The sequence below is a fragment of the Neoarius graeffei genome, chromosome 17 (assembly GCF_027579695.1).
Source record: "Neoarius graeffei isolate fNeoGra1 chromosome 17, fNeoGra1.pri, whole genome shotgun sequence".
In the NCBI taxonomy this organism is placed as follows: domain Eukaryota; kingdom Metazoa; phylum Chordata; class Actinopteri; order Siluriformes; family Ariidae; genus Neoarius; species Neoarius graeffei.
Genome location: NC_083585.1, coordinates 40,995,404 through 41,017,141, shown reverse-complemented (window position 1 = coordinate 41,017,141; position 21,738 = coordinate 40,995,404). Strand labels below are relative to the sequence as shown.

Here is a 21,738-nt window from a genome sequence, read left to right as displayed (position 1 = left end):
AGATAATGAGATGAGATGAGAAGATAAAAAAATGACATCTTGTTTCACTGTAAATTTAATCATAATGTGTGAACTGTATCATTACAATATGGTTACAGCAATGTTACAATCATCTATAGCTATAGCTACTATATATAGAAAAGTTGTTTGCTATAATACAAAGTACTACCAGTGCTGTAAATATTTACTATATTAAATTGTTGTGGTAATTTATTAAATTTTTTTTAGTGCCCAGGTATATTAGGACCCCTGTTTCATAAGATAAGATAAGATAAGATAAGATAAGATAAGATTTATTCATCCCTCGGTGGGGAAATTTACATGTTCCAACAGCTTACAGATAGAAACGGGTCAGGAATGGACAGTAACAAAAAAATAGAGCAGGGGCGTAGCTAGGATTTTTCAGGGGGGGGGGGGGGGGTCACACACTGACTGGCAGTCGAAAGAAGGAGGAAAGTTTCGCTTGTTTTGACATGGCGAATTATTAACACGAGAGGAAATACTCGTAATTCGCAACTACTGCAGGTACACTGGCAGCTTGACCATTTTGTGTAAGATTGAATTTCCTAAACTGAAAGGTGAAATGTTGTTCAAAATTGCCGTTAAAAAGAGATGGTGAAAATGAGTACAATGCCTCTCAAAAATGCTCTTAAAACTATGGATGGTGTAGAAAGGAGGACGCCCTGTATCTTCTAACGTGAAATGTTTCCATAACACGGCCGTGTGAGATAGCTGCAGCAGCCTTTTGCAGGTACTCGACAAGCTATGGAACACTGCCGAGAGCGGTAGGTGCTTCATAATCTTCAAGATTATTTCATCTGGCAAATCAAGAACGCCTACATTGACCAAAAAGAATGGTTGAGCTTACTGACCGTACTAATGTTTTGGGCTAATTCTATCAAACCAAACAACAGCGACCATAGCATAAGCAAACCAAGCTCACTCACTGGCAACTGCCACTTGGGCCGGTGTTTCTTGGTCTGCCGAAGGCGATGATGCATCTTGTTTTGAGTCTATTTTATCATAAAAAATGGACTTAGTACTAGAATAGAACTATGAAAAATATGTAACAAAAAATAATTACAGCGGCACGGTGGTGTAGTGGTTAGCACTGTCGCCTCACAGCAAGAAGGTCCGGGTTCAAGCCCCGTGGCCGGCAAGGGCCTTTCTGTGCGGTGTTTGCATGTTCTCCCCGTGTCCACGTGGGTTTCCTCCGGGTGCTCCGGTTTCCCCCACAGTCCAAAGACATGCAGGTTGGGTTAACTGGTGACTCTAAATTGACCGTAGGTGTGAATGTGAGTGTGAATGGTTGTCTGTGTCTATGTGTCAGCTCTGTGATGACCTGGCGACTTGTCCAGGGTGTACCCCGCCTTTCGCCCGTAGTCAGCTGGGATAGGCTCCAGCTTGCCTGCGACCCTGTAGTACAGGATAAAGCGGCTAGAGATAATGAGATGAGATGAAATAATTACAATTGCTAGTTTTAGGTAGCTTAGAAACTGGCTCTTCCATTATTGCTGTTTCTTCCACGTTTTTTTATGTTGTGTTCTACAAACAGCGCACTAAAACTTAGCTTCGAAGCAACAAAATGCAACTTTGATGGAAAAAAATAGAAAAAAGAGAGTCTCTTCACGTTGAAAGAAAGAAGAAAGTTTTGCTTGTTTTGACATGGCGAATGATTAACACAAGAGGAAATACTTGTAATTCGCAACTAAAAAGACTGCAGCTACGCTGGCAGCTTGACCACGCTTTCTAGTGCGATCATGTTGCGCTTGCGCAGAACTGGGTTTTCGCGCCCAAACCACGGTAAGTCCACACAAGGTAATAGAAACCCTAATGAGGCTGAGGTAACAATCTAGTTTAAAAAAAGAAAATGTTAGAAAAATTACAGTGGGCGCTTTTCTGATCTTCTTATGTGGCTGTTGAAAAAATGTATGGTCTGACGAAGGGGGGGGGTTTATAAAAGTATAAAAAAGTAATAAAATAAAATAAATAAAAAAGGAAAAAAACAGGCCATGTATGTAGTGGACACAAAAAAATAAGAAAGGAACTTAAATAAGAATATTACTTTACCTGAAGTAGCAATATTGCACTAATTACTGTAAATGCTGGCAACTGAAATAGAAATAGAAATATTGCACTAGTGAATGCACAGCATAATGTAACTAACGAGGATGGAATATGTGAGTAAAGTAGCCAATTCATTGCTAGGTAATTAACATTGTGTTGGTCTCATCTCATCTCATTATCTGTAGCTGCTTTATCCTTCTCCAGGGTCGCAGGCAAGCTGGAGCCTATCCCAGCTGACTACGGGCGAAAGGCGGGGTACACCCTGGACAAGTCGCCAGGTCATCACAGGGCTGACACATAGACACAGACAACCATTCACACTCACATTCACACCTACGGTCAATTTAGAGTCACCAGTTAACCTAACCTGCATGTCTTTGGACTGTGGGGGAAACCAGAGCACCCGGAGGAAACCCACGCGGACACGGGGAGAACATGCAAACTCCGCACAGAAAGGCCCTCACCGGCCCCGGGGCTCGAACCCGGACCTTCTTGCTGTGAGGCGACAGCGCTAACCACTACACCACCGCGCCGCCCCATTGTGTTGGTATTAAAGCATATTTATTTAGTATAAACATTTATAAAACCAATTTCTATCGAACTAAAATTGTATTAGTTTTTATGAGAAGGTTTATGATCATCATATCTCCTTTCCTACAGCTCACATCAATACTTATCAATACAGACCGTTGGCCTTTGAACTGACCTTATGAATCTCTCTCTCTCTCTCTCTGACCCCCCCCCCCCCCCGCACTTTCTCTTTGAAGGAACAGAATAATTCTTAGAAACAGAGTATGAAATTGACTCACTTTTTTTTTTTTTTGCTGAGCACTCAGATTTATGTGTAGAGGAAACACCCATACCGGAAATGGTGAGGTGTATACTGTTTTGCAGGCAAATTTCTGCTGATTCATTTACAGTACATCACTCCAAAGCACATTCCTCCTTTTATAAACTCATAAAGATAATATATTTGGAAACCTTTGTGTGGCCATGATGGTTGTACATTAATATAACAGAGAAGTTACTTTTTTGTTAATAATCAGTCAGTAAGTAAATGATAAACAAGTCTAAATTTATATGACTGTATACAAATATGATTTACATGTTTTTATATGATTTATATGTGCAGGGGAGCCCAAAATCTCACACCATTTTCTCTGTTCTGTGGAATTATTTTGCACAATAGAGGAAAAAGGACAGAGAGGAAGCCACATGCTGCTAGGCATAGGGTGTGTGTGATTGTTAACACACAAATAGCCTATTGAATATGATGTGGTTAGTGTGGTGTCTGTGTCTGTGCGAGAGAGAGAGAGAGAGAGAGAGAGAGAGACTAATATTTGACCTGCATGAGTATTTTCTTAATCCTGCTCCTGGAGTCTCTCTGCTCTGGATATTTTTAGTGTCAGCCCTGATCCCAGTGCACCTAGCTGTTATTTTAATGGGTGTGTTTACGACAGTTTGGGATTTCCAACCTTTCAGACTAATAATGAAGCCACATTTATTTTAACCAACAGGACATCTATCATGTTCACATATGTTCTCTGATTATTTCAATTAACAAGGCGAGGACATTAAATAGTTCAAAAAGTAAATTTTTTTGATCAGTTCAAAAGTTTGCTTTTGCTCTTACCGAATGTAATTACATATATTGTGTGCTCACTTTATGCCTTTATAACTTATTTTGTGAGCAGCTTTTGGATCCTTTGAGCTGTTATGTTTACCCTATATTCTTCATGAAATATCCATTAAACACAGATGCCACAGTTTGCCACAAGTGTCCCAGGCACTGCCTTCTTCAGACCAGGTCTGTTGGTTTGGGTTGTTCTTAAAATATTTTCTATGTTTGTTTGATTGATAACAAATTATGTTTATATAACAAAAGAATTATATTTATATAGTTACTAAGATAACCAAGATATGATTCAGACGAAGCATGGTGGTGGCAGCATCATGCTGTGGGGCTATGCTACTTCTCTTCAGCTGGGACTGGAACTCTATTGCTCCAAATGCTGGTCTCTTTTGGCACAAAACTCACAGTTAGACAGTTGAAGATGAAGAAACATGATAATGACCCAAAGCATAAATTCAAGTCAACAAAGGAATGGCTCCAGAAGAAGAAGAAGAAGAAGAAGAAGATTTTGGATTGGCCCAGTCAGAGCTCAGATCTAAATCCTATCAAGCTGTGGAATGACTTGAGGAAGGAGATCCTCTGGTAATTTGATAGATCAGGAGCATTTTTGCAAGAATTGACTAAGAATTGGTAGACTCGTACCCAAAATGACTGAGTGCTGTATTAGAAGCACTGTGGGCGACATAGTGGTGTAAGTGGTTAGCACGGTCACCTCACAGCAAGAAGGTTCTGGGTTTGAGCCCAGCGACTGGTGGGGGCCTTTCTGTGCGGAGTTTGCATGTTCTCCCCGAGTCATGATTCTTGCTGAGTAATAATTCATTTCAAATCAGTGGTTATATAATGGAAGCGATCATATATAATCACAACATAAACCCACGTGAAATACTACTACTGGTGGTGGTAATAATCTCATCTCATCTCATTATCTCTAGCCGCTTTATCCTTCTACAGGGTCGCAGGCAAGCTGGAGCCTATCCCAGCTGACTACGGGCGAAAGGCGGGGTACACCCTGGACAAGTCGCCAGGTCATCACAGGGCTGACACATAGACACAGACAACCATTCACACTCACATTCACACCTACGGTCAATTTAGAGTCACCAGTTAACCTAACCTGCATGTCTTTGGACTGTGGGGGAAACCGGAGCACCCGGAGGAAACCCACGCGGACACGAGGAGAACATGCAAACTCCACACAGAAAGGCCCTCGCCGGCCCCGGGGCTCGAACCCAGGACCTTCTTGCTGTGAGGCAACAGCGCTAACCACTACACCACCGTGCCGCCCGGTGGTAATAATAATAATAATAATATGCAGGCAGCATGGTGGTGGAGTGGTTAGCGCTGTTGCCTCACAGCAAGAAGGTTCCGGGTTCAAGCCCAGTGACCAATACAGGCCTTTCTGTGTGGAGTTTGCATGTTCTCTGCACGGGTTTCCTCCGGGTTCAAAGACATGCGGTTAGGTTAATATGGGACGGCCTTGGGCTGAAGCGCCCTTGAGCGAACTCCCAACTGCTCCCCGGCCGCTGTTAGCATGGCTGCCTGGGTATGTGTGTGTGCTCATTGCTCACGTGTGTTCACTGCTTCAGATGGGTTAAATGCAGAGAGGAATTTCACATGAATAAAAGTTCTGAAAAAAAAAAAAAAGCAAAATGTGCTTTAACAAGGTATTAATTCCAGCCTGCCATGAGTTATTGTATGTCTTTCCCTTTGAAAACGTTTTGACACTGTTACTACATTTACACGCGGTACTGAATAAGTGTAATGAATAAAGCTGACTGTTTATTCTAAGAGCCATGATGAGGGCGATGATTGAGAGCCATTTGTTGTTGTGGTGCCGCGCGGGCCCGCGTCACGTGATCAGTGCGCACGTGTGAGTTGCAGAGGCGCTGATGGAGAGAGAAAGAGGGCGGGGCCGAGCGAGAGGGACTCGCGCGCGCGCGCAGGCTCTATCTTTAACGGCTCCTCGGTAGTTGTGTGTGCGCGCGCTACGCAGGGCGTGAAACAAGCGGCTGGACGCGCGCGCTGCGGGGTAACAGAGTGCCGGAGCGGAGCCGCGCGCGCTGGGCAGGGCAGGGCTGAGAGCCGCTGGGGTTCCGCAGCAGTGTGTGTGTGTGTGTGTGTGTATGCGCGGGTGTGTGTGTGTGTGTGCGCAGGTAAGCGGATATATTATTTCTCCTCGTTTGTTGTTTGACAGGTCCGAGTGCGACTTCTCTGTAGCTCCGAGAGCTGCTGGATAGACCGGTACATATTAGTCCCGATTATCGCAAATAATCGCTCTGGGTTCCTTCAGATACTACCGCGGTTCCGCTGTAAATACAATTCCGTGTCTCAAAGGGGTTTCTGCTCAGCTTTTGAGATTATACATAGAGTTAAACCTGCTCCTGTATAAATACTGCTTCTCTCTCTCTCTCTCTCTCTCTCTCTCTCTCTCTCTCTCTCTCTTTTATTTATATATATATATATTAGTGTGTGTATTGTATGGGTTTGGGGTTTGGTTACTGACTGTGTTTATGAGTAATTAGTTATTTATTTATACCTCCAGGACTGTACTGAAACATGTCTCAGTAAGACCATAGAGAGATTTATTATTATTATTATTATTATTATTATTATTATTATTAAGACATACTTTAATGATCCTTTGCAGGAAATTAGATTGTTACAAGTCCATATTACATAAACACAAACATAGTGCTTAAAAAAAAAAAGTGCATCAATGAGCATAAAAGTGCTGGCTGTATGTCTAAGTCTAAAACAATGGCAAAATTTAATACGTAAATAAATAGAGGGTTTAAAAACTGAGAGCGTGTGGATAAAAGGACTGAAGCAGTTATTGCACATTAAACAGTCTTATTATTACAGGGTCGCAGGCAAGCTGGAGCCTATCCCAGCTGACTACGGGCGAGAGGCGGGGTACACCCTGGACAAGTCGCCAGGTCATCACAGGGCTGACACATAGACACAGACAACCATTCACACTCACATTCACACCTACGGTCAATTTAGAGTCACCAGTTAACCTAACCTGCATGTCTTTGGACTGTGGGGGAAACCGGAGCACCCGGAGGAAACCCACGGGGAGAACATGCAAACTCCGCACAGAAAGGGCCCTCGCCGGCCACGGGGCTCGAATCCGGACCTTCTTGCTGTGAGGCAACAGTGCTAACCACTACACCACTGTGCCGCCCCTATTATTATTATTCATCTCATCTCATTATCTCTAGCCGCTTTATCCTTCTACAGGGTCGCAGGCAAGCTGGAGCCTATCCCAGCTGACTATGGGCGAAAGGCGGGGTACACCCTGGACAAGTCGCCAGGTCATCACAGGGCTGACACATAGACACAGACAACCATTCACACTCACATTCACACCTACGGTCAATTTAGAGTCACCAGTTAACCTAACCTGCATGTCTTTGGACTGTGGGGGAAACCGGAGCACCCGGAGGAAACCCATGCGGACATGGGGAGAACATGCAAACTCCACACAGAAAGGCCCTCGCCGGCCCCAGGGCTCGAACCCAGGACCTTCTTGCTGTGAGGCGACAGCGCTAACCACTACACCACTGTGCCGCCCTATTATTATTATTATTATTATTATTATTATTATTATTAATAACATACTTTAATGATCCTTTGCAGGAAATTAGATTGTTACAACAGCAAAGACACAAACATTTTAAGAATCAGTCCCACATGCATACACAGAGTCCATATTACATAAACACAGACATAGTGCTAAAAAAAAAAAAAGGTGCGTCAACAATGAGCATAAAAGTGCTGGCTGTATGTCTAAGTCTAAAACAATGGCAAAATTTAATACATAAATAAATAGAGGGTTTAAAATCTGAGAGCGTGTGGATAAAAGGACTGAAGCAGTTATTGCACATTAAACAGTCTAATAATAATTATTATTATTATTATGCGCATTAGATGCATGAAGTTCATAGAAGAAGGAAGTATCATGAGCCTGACTTTCATACCTGAGCAGCTGGATGTTTAATTAAAGGTGGAAGGAAGTGAGTTTAGGTGCGTGTGAGGGTTTTACTGTGGTTGTTTTTTTTTTTTTTTTTAATCCAAAACATAATTTTCACTTTAACGGATACAGATCTCAAGGTGATAAATCAGTTCTCTCTCTCTCTGTGTGTGCTTCCTCCTTCAGCGTGAAGAGAAGTTTTGATCCCGTAGCCCCGTGTGGTCGCGAACTAACGGTGCCGCCGCTTGTGCAGCAGTGAGCGGCTATGTGCATGAAGCCCTGGGCAGAAAATGAGGATCGGACGTGAGTTGCACGCGCATCCTGGAGCAGACGAGATGAAATGGAGAACTCTGACAGTAGGGACTTGTTAAAAAAAAGCTTGTCGTCTCACGGCGCTTGTGCCGAACGGAAGGAAGCGGCCCGCTGTGGCTCTGCAGCAGCCATCATGGGCCTGACCACCTACTGCAGCCCGTCCACAGCCACCGAGCTCCTGGGGGGTCTACCGCCCAAACCTGGAGTCTCAGCTCTGCAGCAAGAGCCCAAAACCAATGGTGAGGTGCTATCATCATCGCCATCCTCCTCCTCCTCCTCACCATCATCATCGCTGGCAGTTCGAGGTGGGAATTACAACGGATTTCCTTTACAAGCAGGTTTCTCCAGGCACAAGGATGAACCAAGTGACATCCCCAATGGCCCAACCGTCTGCACTCTGCGGCCAACTGACAATGGCCCCCTCCTCCTCAAGCGATCAAACGGAGATCTGAAATGCAGAAGTCAGCAATTCAGAAATGATGAGATTGTCTCTGGGGATTTAGTTGAAGTCCAAGTGGATTTGGGGTCGCCGAAGCACCTTGAAGACCTCGGTCCTTCTCCTGATTGCAAAAGGAGACGGCTAGAAAATGACTCCAAAACAGAAACCGTGAAAAGCACACAATACGCAAGGCCTTTTGCAGGCAACAGCCAGCATCTGAATCACTGTAGCAGCTCGCATGTTGTGTCCTCTCCTGGACGAGGCCACCAAAATGGACGTAGTGTCATGACCCAGAACTCAGTACCAGGCAGCATGATGTCAGAAGGGGTGCCCTCTGTCCCACCAGCAGGGGGAGTTGTGGCCAGCTGGTCCATGGAGAGTATTGCCCAACTTTATATAGTGCCTTGTATGAAATACTATGGCATCTGTGTTAAGGATAACTTCCTGGGCCCACAACTTGGTGACCGGGTGCTGCAGGAAGTGGAGATACTGAATCGCAGTGGGAAGTTTTGTGGAGGACAGTTGGTGAGCCAGAGGAGCATCCCGTCTAAGAACATCCGAGGAGATCAGATAGCCTGGGTGGAGGGTGGAGAACCTGGCTGTGAGGCCATTGGCATGCTTATGGCTCATGTTGATGAAGCCATCATGCACAGTTCAGCAAATGGACAGCTTGGGGAATATGTTATTAATGGCCGTACTAAGGTAAGATATAGGCCTGTGTGTGTATATCAGTGTCTGGATACAGAGCAATCCAGTCCCTTACGTTTACTGTCTGCATTTAATGTGCTTAGTGAGTGCATCTCATTTTTCCTGTTCGGTATGCGAATAAACCACTTTTTGGTATGAAGCATTTGGGACGTCGGCTGGATTCACACTAGGTCACTTGCCTGAGATCGGTGATGTACTATGACTAATCTTATCATAGCGCATGATGTGTGCATTTACACCACATTTCTTAGAGATGTGTCAATGGCTTTCAACCTATTCTACATCTACTACATCTGTAGCATGTTTATCAGAGACATAAATGTTTAACACGTTCCCCTGAACTGAGGGAAGATCAGAAATCTGTTTATTCAGAACTCGTTGATAATAGTTGGTGATTTTTTTTTTTTTTTGTCAAAAAGTTGATTTAAAATTTGTGACTATACACAGATCAGCCATAACATTATGAAGGGAAGAACTTTGATTATCTCATTACAGTGGCACCTGTCAAGGGATGGGATATATTGGGCAGCAAGAGAACAGTGAGTTCTTGAAGTTGATGTGTTGGAAGCCGGAAAAATGGGCAAGTGTAAATCTGAGCGACTTTGACAAGGGCCAAATTGTGATGGCGAGATGACTGGGTCTGAGCATCTCCAAAACGTTGCCATTGTAATGAGAGAATCCATGTTCTTCACGTCACCTGTCAGTGGTCATAATGTTATGGCTGATCAGTGTATAATGCAAAAAAAAAAAAGTCAACAAAAATACTATATCTGTTATATTCTAAGGTCTGAGGATGAAACAGCCATAAGCAAATGCCTTACTGAAGACGTAGTTTTATCTAAAATTATATCATTTTAGTTGATTTACCATAGCAGTATAGAGTAATTCTGATTACTTACAGTAAGGGTTGTGGTTTACTTTAAAGCTACTTTGACTATACTGGTATAAATTCTTTCCTCTGAAGAAAGTCCCATTTCTGAGTGGATAAATTGCGCAGATATTTATTGAAAAAGTCCCCAAACTTACCCTTAGACTTCCATTATAAGTGAGTTGTGAATGAACAGCTTTTTTTTTTTTTTAAATTTATTTATTTATTGATTTATTCTGTTTTCTCTGTATCATGTGTTGAAATTTTTGTCTGTGGTGATCACGTGCTACATATGCAGTAGATGGCCATAAGGTTGAAATGCTGAACTATTCCTTCAGCGAGTTTAAAATCCGATCATGGCATTTCAAGTTAAAACAAGCTGTAATTGGAGAGATCATGCAGATAAACATAATGCTAATATACGTGTTTGTGTAGAAAGGCATCATCAAATTTGTTGATCTTGCAAGATGTAACTTGTATACGTGTTACATCTTGGTGCTCTGATCAAGACATATTTCCTCAGAGTCTCAAAGCACAGAGATTATAGTATGACAGTAAAATGTTCAATGCGGCAGCAGATCTACTGCAGTGATGGGAGACGCTGCCTGCGTTGCAGTCCGTGCAAACCTGGTGTTAGCCTTGTGATTTTCTATTTTATATGAATAAATCATCAGCCTGTTCTGTTATACTTGCAGGCCCTTTCAACTTGACACACGCACATGAAATATAGATGATGACTAATTTTAATGGAAACAATGCTCTTTTCTAGTTTTGTTTTGTGGAGAATATTTAAAATTTGGAAATATTAGTCAGCTATGTATGATCTCTAATATCAGTCATCTGATTTTCATCCTGAAAGTCACACAAACATAAGAGCAGAGGCAGAAGGAACAAAACTGCCTAGCATTAGAATCACGAGTGATGAAAAGCCCTCGCTGATAAACCATCATAGGTTTTAGCTAGCGTTAATTCTATAATATTTCATGTTGCATTAATATTATAAGTGTCCTTTTGAAAGCCATGATCAGAAACCACCAAATATTAGTTAGTGCAGCAACTGCTAATGTTGTTCTATTATTGAACCATAAATATACACAGTAGTTTTTGCACGTCGTGTGGTTACTCAAAGAATTAATATATGTTAACTAGGAATATATGTTAACTAGGAATCTATGCTAGCTAGGTTGCTATGCTAGCTAGCAAGTTTTCTCTGTAAATATTAGTCCGCTGTGTTTTCTTGAGTTTTTTTTATTAATAATAATAATAATAATAATAATAATATTTTATGTAAAATTTTTTTTTTTGGACATTGCTCAGTTAGGCAAATAAGGCGGCTCGGTCGTATAAGTCACTTCACTCTACAGGGTGTCCTAAAAGTCAGGCACCAGTGAGGGTAAAACTATGTATACTTACTTTCTTTTTTGCCTCCGTTTATTAATTTTAGTATTTATTATTTAGAACATATGCTCTACACATTTCCTCAGCTACTGTATCATGCTTTTGCAGATTTTGGTCAATATATTAGGATTGATCTATTTGCTCAACATATTTCCGTTGGTTCCTGACTTTTCGGACACCCTGTATATTATGGATAAAGGATTTTTTTTTTTTTGAAACATTTTTCTAGGGTGGCACGGTGGTGTAGTGGTTAGCGCTGTCACCTCACAGCAAGAAGGTCCTGAGTTCGAGCCCCGGGGCCGGCGAGGGCCTTTCTGTGTGGAGTTTGCATGTTCTCCCCGTGTCCGCGTGGGTTTCCTCCGGGTGCTCCGGTTTCCCCCACAGTCCAAAGACATGCAGGTTAGGTTAACTGGTGACTCTAAATTGACCGTAGGTGTGAATGTGAGTGTGAATGGTTGTCTGTGTCTATGTGTCAGCCCTGTGATGACCTGGCGACTTGTCCAGGGTGTACCCCGCCTTTCGCCCGTAGTCAGCTGGGATAGGCTCCAGCTTGCCTGCGACCCTGTAGAAGGATAAAGCGGCTAGAGATAATGAGATGAGATTTTTTTTTTTGAAACATTTCATTTTTCTAGGGTGGCACGGTGGTGTAGTGGTTAGTGCTGTCACCTCACAGCAAGAAGGTCCGGGTTCGAGCCCCGTGGCTGGCGAGGGCCTTTCTGTGTGGAGTTTGCATGTTCTCCCCGTGTCCGCGTGGGTTTCCTCCGGGTGCTCCGGTTTCCCCCACAGTCCAAAGACATGCAGGTTAGGTTAACTGGTGACTCTAAATTGACCGTAGGTGTGAATGTGAGTGTGAATGGTTGTCTGTGTCTATGTGTCAGCCCTGTGATGACCTGGTAACTTGTCCAGGGTGTACCCCGCCTTTCGCCCGTAGTCAGCTGGGATAGGCGCCAGCTTGCCTGTGACCCTGTAGAACAGGATAAAGCGGCTAGAGATAATGAGATGAGTTGAGATTTCATTTTTCTAATCCTAATGCAATGTTCTGCTCTAAAATGTCTTTGGTTCTGTCACATAATTTACAGGAAAATGTTTGTCAATATCTGATAAATGATTGCAAGTCAGTACTCACTTACAGTACCTTTTCTATGGTTGTAACCAAGAGATTGATTACACAGACATCCTGATTAATGTCTCTGACTGGAATCACTTCTCTAACGGCCCAAAAATCTTCTGCAGTAGGCCAATGTGGTGTCTGCCAAAGTTTCTCACTCTTTTCAAAAGATATTTTTCGAGCAGATTTAAGAGGCCAGACAGTCAAGTAGTTTTCAAGAGCAATTTAATGTTTCAGGGCTTTTTAAATTTATTTATTTATTTGTTTACATGGTAACATATTTTTCCTATTGCTCTGTACTTTGAGCTCAATGAGACATTTGAGGTTCAGCTTCAGTACATGTACAACTGCAGTTTTTTTTTTTTTTCCCATTTTTTTTTATGTTGCCTAGTTAGGATTGCACTCAGACTTCACTAAATATTATAGTACTGCCATACTTGGTTGTGTTCGGGAACCTGGGCAGCGATTCAGTGTATGTTTGAAAGTGCAGAGCCTGTCCTCCACCAAATTAAATGATGAATGATTGCAGAACTATAAAATGTGTGGAAGGATCCAAGAATTTGGGCTGCAGTTTTGGGCAGCTTCTATGTTTAGCTAGATAGCCAGGCTCCTGAAGAGCTCCAGGTTAAATTTATGCATGCTGTATCTTGAAAGTCTTTTGCGAGGCTCTGTATCTTGTTCTGGATGGAGCTGTAGTGTGCCTAGAAGATAAACACCTGGTGATGTTACATTCTGGAAATGTGACCCAAAAGTCCTTTGAAGAGGCATGAAGAGATCCAGTTAAAGACCTTCTTGAGGTTAATGGCAGCCAGATGAACTTGTAGAGTGGTGGGGTGAAAGCTGAGACTTGAGGTAGTGTGGTAATTTGAAATTTTATTAGCTTTGCCATAGCAAGATTATATATGTACATTATGGCTGGACAACCACCACAGCTTGCGCCAATTACAGCAGCCCCGTTGTACTTAATCTGCATGTCTCTTGAACCGTTTGGGAAACCGGAGGAAACCCACGCAGACACAGGGAGAACTTGCAAACTCCACACAGAAAGGCCCTTGTCAGCCACTGGGCTCGAACCCAGAACCTTCTTGCTGTGAGGCGACAGTGCTAACCACTACACCACTGTGCCACCATTAGACACGATGACATTATGGGTCACGAAGTGGGAAGTTCTTGTTGACTATGAAGATGCAATAAATTATCAGTGTATTAGAATGATACTGCATATCCGTTCAACCAGAAAGGATTGACTCCCCCAAGTTGAAGACTTGCCTTACCCCCTTCGGACATATACCCTGTCCACACTAGGGATTTTGTACCGATATGATACTACTTTCGTACCGCAACACCTGTCCACACTAGCAACTATACCGGTACTGTAGCGGTATAACTGTATTGGTACGAAACCCACAAATGTATGGGTTTCGTACTGGTACAGTATCGGTACTGTAGCGCTTCGTGTAGTGTGGACAGATGAAGCGGCTCTGTATCGATACAAATATAATGCGCATGCGCAAAGTCACACACCTCAATCGATGTCTTCACTGAATAAAATAGTGAAGAACGGAGATTCGTTTGTTTCTTTCTCAACTGCCTCGCGCGTTTTATACGATTCGACTGAATAAATGACCACCAGAAATACAGACTGTACATTGACAACAAAAAGCACACACACGTTGTTTCATCCGCCATATTCTCGGAAGGAAGTTACTTGGTAACCACGGAAACATTTCGCGCACGCGCATTTCAACTACCGTGAAAGAAAACCGCAAATATTTCTCGCTAGTGTGGACAGATGCACTAAACTGTACCGGTATACTTTGTATCGATACAGTTATACCACTATCGTACCGGTGTATATATGTGAACACAGCTATAATGTGTACAGTTTTACACATGAAGTTCCATAGCATTTTTCCTTGTGTCCAAAGGGGTTACTCAAGACAGTGATTTTAGCAAGACAGAAAGAGAGGCAGTGCTGGAGTTGTCTGGAATGTCAGAACCCTATTTCTATGATGGTTCCTTGTATTAGATGACCTCATCTGGCTAGAAGAATGAGCTGACGAAGTTTGGATGAGAAGGGGGAGTGAACATGGCCAAATGAGGAAGCAGAGTTACTTCTTAGTCTTGTGTATCAGAATTGTCCTGGGAAGGGCAAGCCTAATGATATTGGAAAGGAAAAACAGAGCTAGTAGGGAGAATCCTTGGAGTCTGGTACTCTTAACTGTGAGGGGTAAGTGGTTAGTAAGGATAAGTTCTAGCTGTGGGTGGGATTAGTATAGGTTTAACTGCTGGTATGGCACCTTTTGAGTAGGGGTAGAGAGGAAGGTTGGTCATGCTGGATAGTCTGTTGATGAAGTTGAATCAGGATCTTGGCAGGATTCTGGATGGTAGGTGCAAACACAGGATTATGAACCTGTAGACATGAAGGTTGCTGTTGCGGGATCAGGGTGTAAACTTCAGCAGTGGTGTATATTTGACATCCTTCAGGGTTCTCCAGAAAATTTGAAGTAACCGACTAAAAAAAAAAAGGTAGTAGGCAGCCCTGCAATTTCTGGTGGCTAAGCCGCCATGGTGCGCTAATGCTCAGGGGGTCCGGGGGCATGCCATCCCAACCCCGAAAATTTTGAAATTTTCATGCCTTCTGGTGCATTCTCAGCTCGCTAATTTACTCACCATTTCCCTGTAAAATACTTGCAAAATACAGTGGTGCTTGAAAGTTTCTGAACCCTTTAGAATTTTCTATATTTCTGCATAAATATGACCTAAAACATCATCAGATTTTCACACAAGTCCTAAAAGTAGATAAAAAGAACCCAGTTAAACAAATGAGACAAAAATATTATACTTGGTCATTTATTTATTGAGGAAAATGATCCAATATTACATATCTGTGAGTGGCAAAAGTATGTGAACCTCTAGGATTAGCAGTTAATTTGAAGGTGAAATTAGAGTCAGGTGTTTTCAATCAATGGGATGACAATCAGGTGTGAGTGGGCACCCTGTTTTATTTCAAGAACAGGGATCTATCAAATCTGATCTTCACAACACGTTTGTGGAAGTGTATCATGGCACGAACAAAGGAGATTTCTGAGGACCTCAGAAAAAGCGCTGTTGATGCTCATCAGGCTGGAAAAGGTTACAAAACCATCGCTAAAGAGTTTAGACTCCACCAGTCCACAGTCAGACAGATTGTGTACAAATGGAGGAAATTCAAGACCATTGTTACCCTCCCCAGGAGTGGTCGAACAACAAAGATCACTCCAAGAGCAAGGCGTGTAATAGTCTGCGAGGTCACAAAGGACCCCAGGGTAACTTCTAAGCAACTGAAGGCCTCTCTCACATTGGCTAATGTTAATGTTCATGAGTCCACCATCAGGAGAACACTGAACAACAATGGTGTGCATGGTGGGGTTGCAAGAAGAAAGCCTCTGCCCTCCAAAAAGAACATTGCTGCTTGTCTGCAGTTTGCTAAAGATCATGTGGACAAGCCAGAAGGCTATTGGAAAAATGTTTTGTGGATGGATGAAACCAAAATAGAACTTTTTGGTTTAAATGAGAAGCGTTATGTTTGGAGAAAGGAAAACACTGCATTCCAGCATAAGAACCTTATCCAATCTGTGAAACATGGTGGTGGTAGTGTCATGGTTTGGGCAGCGCTCGAAACTAACGGTGTCCCGATGTCCCGGGGACCATAAAAAATGTCATCGGGACACAAAATTATCATATCTGGGACAATCCCGGGACAATGGAAAAAAATAGATCTAGAAAAAAAAGTTCTACATTAATATTATTTACAAAGCCGTAACACATACGTAGACATTCACCTAATTTGTCAATTTTAATTTTAAAACGTTAACAGCGAAAAATACATAGTAGCTACACTTTCGATGCACCTGCATCCGTAGGCTACAGAGCAGCGCATTCTGTTCTAGAATCTTCGGCCGGTGTCCGCATTATATGGACTTGGAATGGAATTGCTACCGCACACGCTGCGCCGACTCTTGCCAGAACAAAAATGCTTAAGTGGTTGAAGCGGACCGACCGCGGGGAAGAAACTGAAAGCCCAGACATAACGTCTCCGGTAAGGTATTAGGCAGAGACCCGTCCACCCGTAAATTTGACGGGCGATTGCCGATTTCAACGGGCAAGTATACACACAGACGGATACTGAAACGGACGATAATGCCGAAAATTTTCGCACATGAATACTCCCACATGTCATCCGATAAATCCAGTTATGTTCCGCCCACACACGGACTGGCCATCGGGAGTAGCGGGAGTTTTCCCGGTGGGCTGGTGGTTCAGCGTGGGCCGGCGGAGAAAAAAAAAAAAAAACAGTTGCGCGCTGGCCTTTAATATGATAAGCAATGTTAACAGTTTCTTTAACAAACTGTTAACATTGCTTATTACAGTTGCGCGCTGGCCTTTAATATGATAAGCAATGTTAACAGTTTGTTAAAGAAACTGTTAACATTGCTTATCATATTAAAGGCCAGCGCGCAACTGTTTTTTTTTTTTTTTTCTCCGCTGGCCCACACTGAACCACCGGCCCACTGGGAAAACTCCCGCTACTCCCGATGGCCAGTCCGTGTGTGGTTCCGCCATCATTTACAAATCGTAAGAAACACAGTTTAATACGAAAAATACTGAAAACTTGAAATGAAAAATCAGAATATTTCATCGTTTCCGCCATTTTGGCCCGCACTGAATCTTGTAACATGCGGACTGAATAAATCGCGAATTCTGATTGGTCGAAAATTGCCAAACACCCTGCGTTGTAGTTTCCTCTTTCTTGGCGGGAGAACCGCATTTTTTTTTGCTGACTCACTCTTCTGGATCAAGATGAATCCCAACAAACGCCCCAAATTGAATGTGACAAAAACTGATTCGTTTTTCCACAAAAAGACAGAAAAGGTATGTGTGATACATTGATTAACAAGGGGGGTTCATTGGGGTATGGTAAAATAGAATACTGTTGGTTTTTTTTTTTTATTAAATACTGTAACTAGATCAAAAGATTATATACAATTCATTGTTGTTTATTTTCTTTTCACTTTTGTTACCAAATCAAACACCATACATACATCTGATACATTCAGGAGTGAAACTGAAAAAAATACAAAGTAAAAATATGCAATATTTCTGATCAAAAATTACACGCCATTTCACCCTGAAAATGTCCTAGAATGCAGGAAATGAAGTCTAAATTTCAAAAATTTTCTGGGGGGGCATGCCCCCAGACCCCCCTAGAGGGACTTCGCGCCTGCGGCGCTCGTCTTCGCACCTGCGGCGCTTATCAGGATTATATAAAATATTATTTTTGACTGGTAAATTTCTTTTTCTGCCTAATACCCTAGTCTCCGGGACCTTCAGAATCCAAAGTGTCATCGCCTGGTCTGCAGGCAACGCTAGCAACTGAATGAACTTAATGAACACTGTTAGACACGTTATAAAATACAACAGGAATGATGTGGATGATATTGATGGAAGATACCGTTCAACAGAATAAGTGAGTTTTCTTGGTGTCTTTCTAGTTCAGAAAGTTTAGTCAGTCAGCAGCACAACTAGGCTAGGACCTGCTGGCACTATGCTGATGTTGCTAACATTTGCACCCACGTTTCAGCAGCGAAAGTTCATAAAATGGATAACGGAAAGTTCATGAAAATGGATAACGGTAATGGTGAAAATTATAAGTTGGCCTTATAAGTGCCAACAGATATTCAAGGTATAAGTAGATGAAATGAACATAAAAGGGGTCTTATTTTCAACTAAAGTGTACTGCAGATGTCGGGAGTTGAAACATTTTCTGAATGAGCTAGTTGGCCCCTTTAAATAAACGGGTATCTATTCATACAGTGAGATCGCCAAAGTTTAATAAACTGAAAATGCAATAACTGTAATTTTGAAGTAGATGATGTATAGGACATGTGTCGCTTGTGTCTTGTGACTTATTGTAAAAATGATATAAAGGGTTCAAAATCGCATAGTTACAAATATAATAGTAACTTCATATGATAATATTAACCACTGGTTATTTCAGAGAGGAAAAAAATGGGGACACTATTGCTTCCATTCGGGACAATACAACACAGAATTCGGGACCACTGGGGGACACAAAGAAAAAAAGTTAATTTCGAGCCCTGGGTTTGGGCCTGTTTTGCTGCATCTGGGCCAGGACGGCTTGCCATCATTGATGGAACAATGAATTCTGAATTATACCAGCGAATTCTAAAGGAAAATGTCAGGACATCTGTCCATGAACTGAATCTCAAGAGAAGGTGGGTCATGCAGCAAGACAACGACCCTAAGCACACAAGTCGTTCTACCAAAGAATGGTTAAAGAAGAATAAAGTTAATGTTTTGGAATGGCCAAGTCAAAGTCCTGACCTTAATCCAATCGAAATGTTGTGGAAGGACCTGAAGCGAGCAGTTCATGTGAGGAAACCCACCAACATCCCAGAGTTGAAGCTGTTCTGTACAGAGGAATGGGCTAAAATTCCTCCAAGCCGGTGTGCAGGACTGATCAACAGTTACCGGAAACGTTTAGTTGCAGTTATTGCTGCACAAGGGGGTCACACCAGATACTGAAAGCAAAGGTTCACATACTTTTGCCACTCACAGATATGTAATATTGGATCATTTTCCTCAATAAATAAATGACCAAGTATAATATTGGATCATTTGTTTAACTGGGTTCTCTTTATCTATTTTTAGGACTTGTGTGAAAATCTGATGATGTTTTAGGTCATATTTATGCATAAATATAGACAATTCTAAAGGGTTCACAAACTTTCAAGCACCACTGTATGTATGAAATTTTCCTCCAGGCGTGTGCGTGCTTTGCTTTCTCAGTTACCCTCTGTAGTATACTGCCTGGCTCTGTAACATAACTACATAGTGTCACATCACTACATGCACTACGGCGTGGTCCAGCTCAGCCAATCGGAGTATGAGAATCGATCGACAAATATGGTGTTGCTTCCAGTATGCTAGACCTGAATCGAAGACAATTTCGTGGTGAAATAATTGAATTTGCAGCAAATTATGGGCAGCGGAAACAATATAAATTTCTTGAACATTGAAAGGCAAGTTTTTATTTTTTCCGGGATCAAGTAGCCGGCGCAGACCATGTGTGTAGGCGGAGAAAACCGCCAGTCGCCAGCGCTTGTGGATATCTCTGTCCTTCTATTGGGAGAGATGTTAGTGGCTCATAGTGCAGGAGCTTTTTAAACTTTCTGCAGTGCTCAAGTTTAAATGCAGGAAGAGAGTGAGGCTACATCTACACAGCAACGAGATTTTTTTTTAAAAAATATTGCGTCCACATGGGCAACGGATCAGTAAAATATCAGGTTCATATGGCAACGCAACGCTTGCTGAAAACGATGCAATACACATGCCACACCACTACGTGCGCTGTAAGACAATCCCATCGGAGACCCCAGAACAATAGAAGTAGACGCATGCGCATAACTGCGCATGCACACAGTGACTGTCACTGTCACACGTACACACTTTCTCACTCCCTATCCTATGGATATAGTCCCTTTAAATCACGTGCTCGTTTTTTGAATGGAGACGCGGAAAGAGGAATGAACGGGGGTAGATGGAAGCCGGTACACCAACATTCTGATATCCTCCAGAATTCTTTAATGGTCCGGAATGAATTGAATGCTATACGTTGATGGATTACTTTGTTCTTCTACGCCCTTTTTGAGGAATGTATTGTTGGACTTAAACCAACATCTGAAGAGGTGAGATCGCTCCTTTTTTTTTTTTTTTCCCTATTTTTGCTGGCGGGATTGACTCTGCCCTAAGGGGTATTTTTTTCTCTCTCTCTCTCTCTCTCTCTCTCTCTCTCTCTCACTTTGCACCATTACACAATAAATATTCACAGTGAAAATATTTTGTAAGCGCGTTTCATGAACCAAGTTATAGGATTTGTTGACAACTCGCATTGAGTTCATTACACTTCTACCCGGCGTGAAGCACTGACAGTCATGTGGTTGTGACGTCATTGTAAACAAATCCGTTCTACTCATCCAGACGACTTCGCAGTGGCTCCGTTGCCAGATTTTTTTCACTCTGGAACCCGTTCCCAAAAGATTTCGTTTTGGGGCACCCAAAACACCGGTGCCGTGTGGACGCCAGGCCGAAACGATAAACAATTTTATCAGATTCACCTGAATCCGTTGCCGTGTGGACAGGGCCTGAATGCACCAGAGGTGCTGCTTTCTAGAGTCTGGTTGCTCAACTTGGGCTGTATCCGATTATGCATAGTTCTATACTATTAGTACACAAAAAGCAGTTCAGAGGATGTCCAAATACTGAGTAGGCATTTAATAGTAGTCAAATGGTATCTGGACAATCTACTACATCCGTAGTAAGTGTAGCGTGGTACCTTTGCAATCTCGTAATTTAGCTGGAGCTTCCAAATAACTGAGGAAGAAGAATTCCCCCAGGGAAAATAGAAAGATAATGGTGGACCAAGGCAAAGCTGGTTACTGTAGCATCCAAGTGGGGTCTCTGGCAGTGTACAAATGTAAGTATCAGGAATAGTTTAAACATTTCTGCTGTTTGTAGAAATAAGTTTTTACAAGCTTCATGATATGAATAAATTGTCTTTTTTTTTTTTTTTTTTTTAAACATCCAGGTTAGGACAAGTAAGATGATGGAGTATGTCCAAATTGTATCCTTAGCACTCACTCACTCGCATGCATGCATGCATGCATGCATCTAGAACATACTACAGTAATGGTTGGGTAGTAGGTACTTAACTGACGTTAGTATATATTGAATATTCGGACACAGCCCAGGTGTCTGAAGCTGGGAAGAGCAGTAGCTGTTTATTGCAGGCTGAAACGCAGAACTACAACCCCAATTCCAAAAAAGTTTGGACACTGTCTAAAACATGAATGAAAACAGAATGTGAAGATTTACAAATCATGGAAACCCTACATTTCATTGAAAATGGTACAAAGACAACATATCAAATATTGAAACTGAGAAATTGTGTTTTTTTTGGAAAAATATATGCTCATTTTAAATTTGATGTCCGCAACACGTTTCAAAAACGTTAGGACAGGGGCATGTTTACCACTGTGTTGCATCACCTCTACTTTTAACAACACTGTAAACGTTTAGGAACTGAGGAGACCAATTACTGTAGTTTTGAAAGAGAAATGTTGTCCCATTCTTGCTGGATATACAATTTCAGTTGCTCAACAGTTTG

General features: G+C 42.3%; 1 protein-coding gene across 2 annotated transcripts in view; it reads left to right on the top strand.

The window, feature by feature from the left end:
* The first annotated feature begins 5,631 nt into the window (after positions 1-5,631).
* The window catches only part of egln2 (egl-9 family hypoxia-inducible factor 2), a 78,104-nt gene continuing 61,997 nt past the window's right edge, over positions 5,632-21,738 (top strand). Inside the window, exons 1-3 of one of the 2 annotated variants that reach the window (XM_060944213.1) lie at positions 5,632-5,853; positions 7,634-7,729; positions 7,863-9,129. In XM_060944213.1, the coding sequence (XP_060800196.1) occupies positions 8,017-9,129 (1,113 nt within the window). In that variant the 5' untranslated portion in view covers positions 5,632-5,853; positions 7,634-7,729; positions 7,863-8,016. The remainder of the gene's footprint in view (positions 5,854-7,633; positions 7,730-7,862; positions 9,130-21,738) is intronic. The other variant, XM_060944212.1, reaches the window with a different exon arrangement.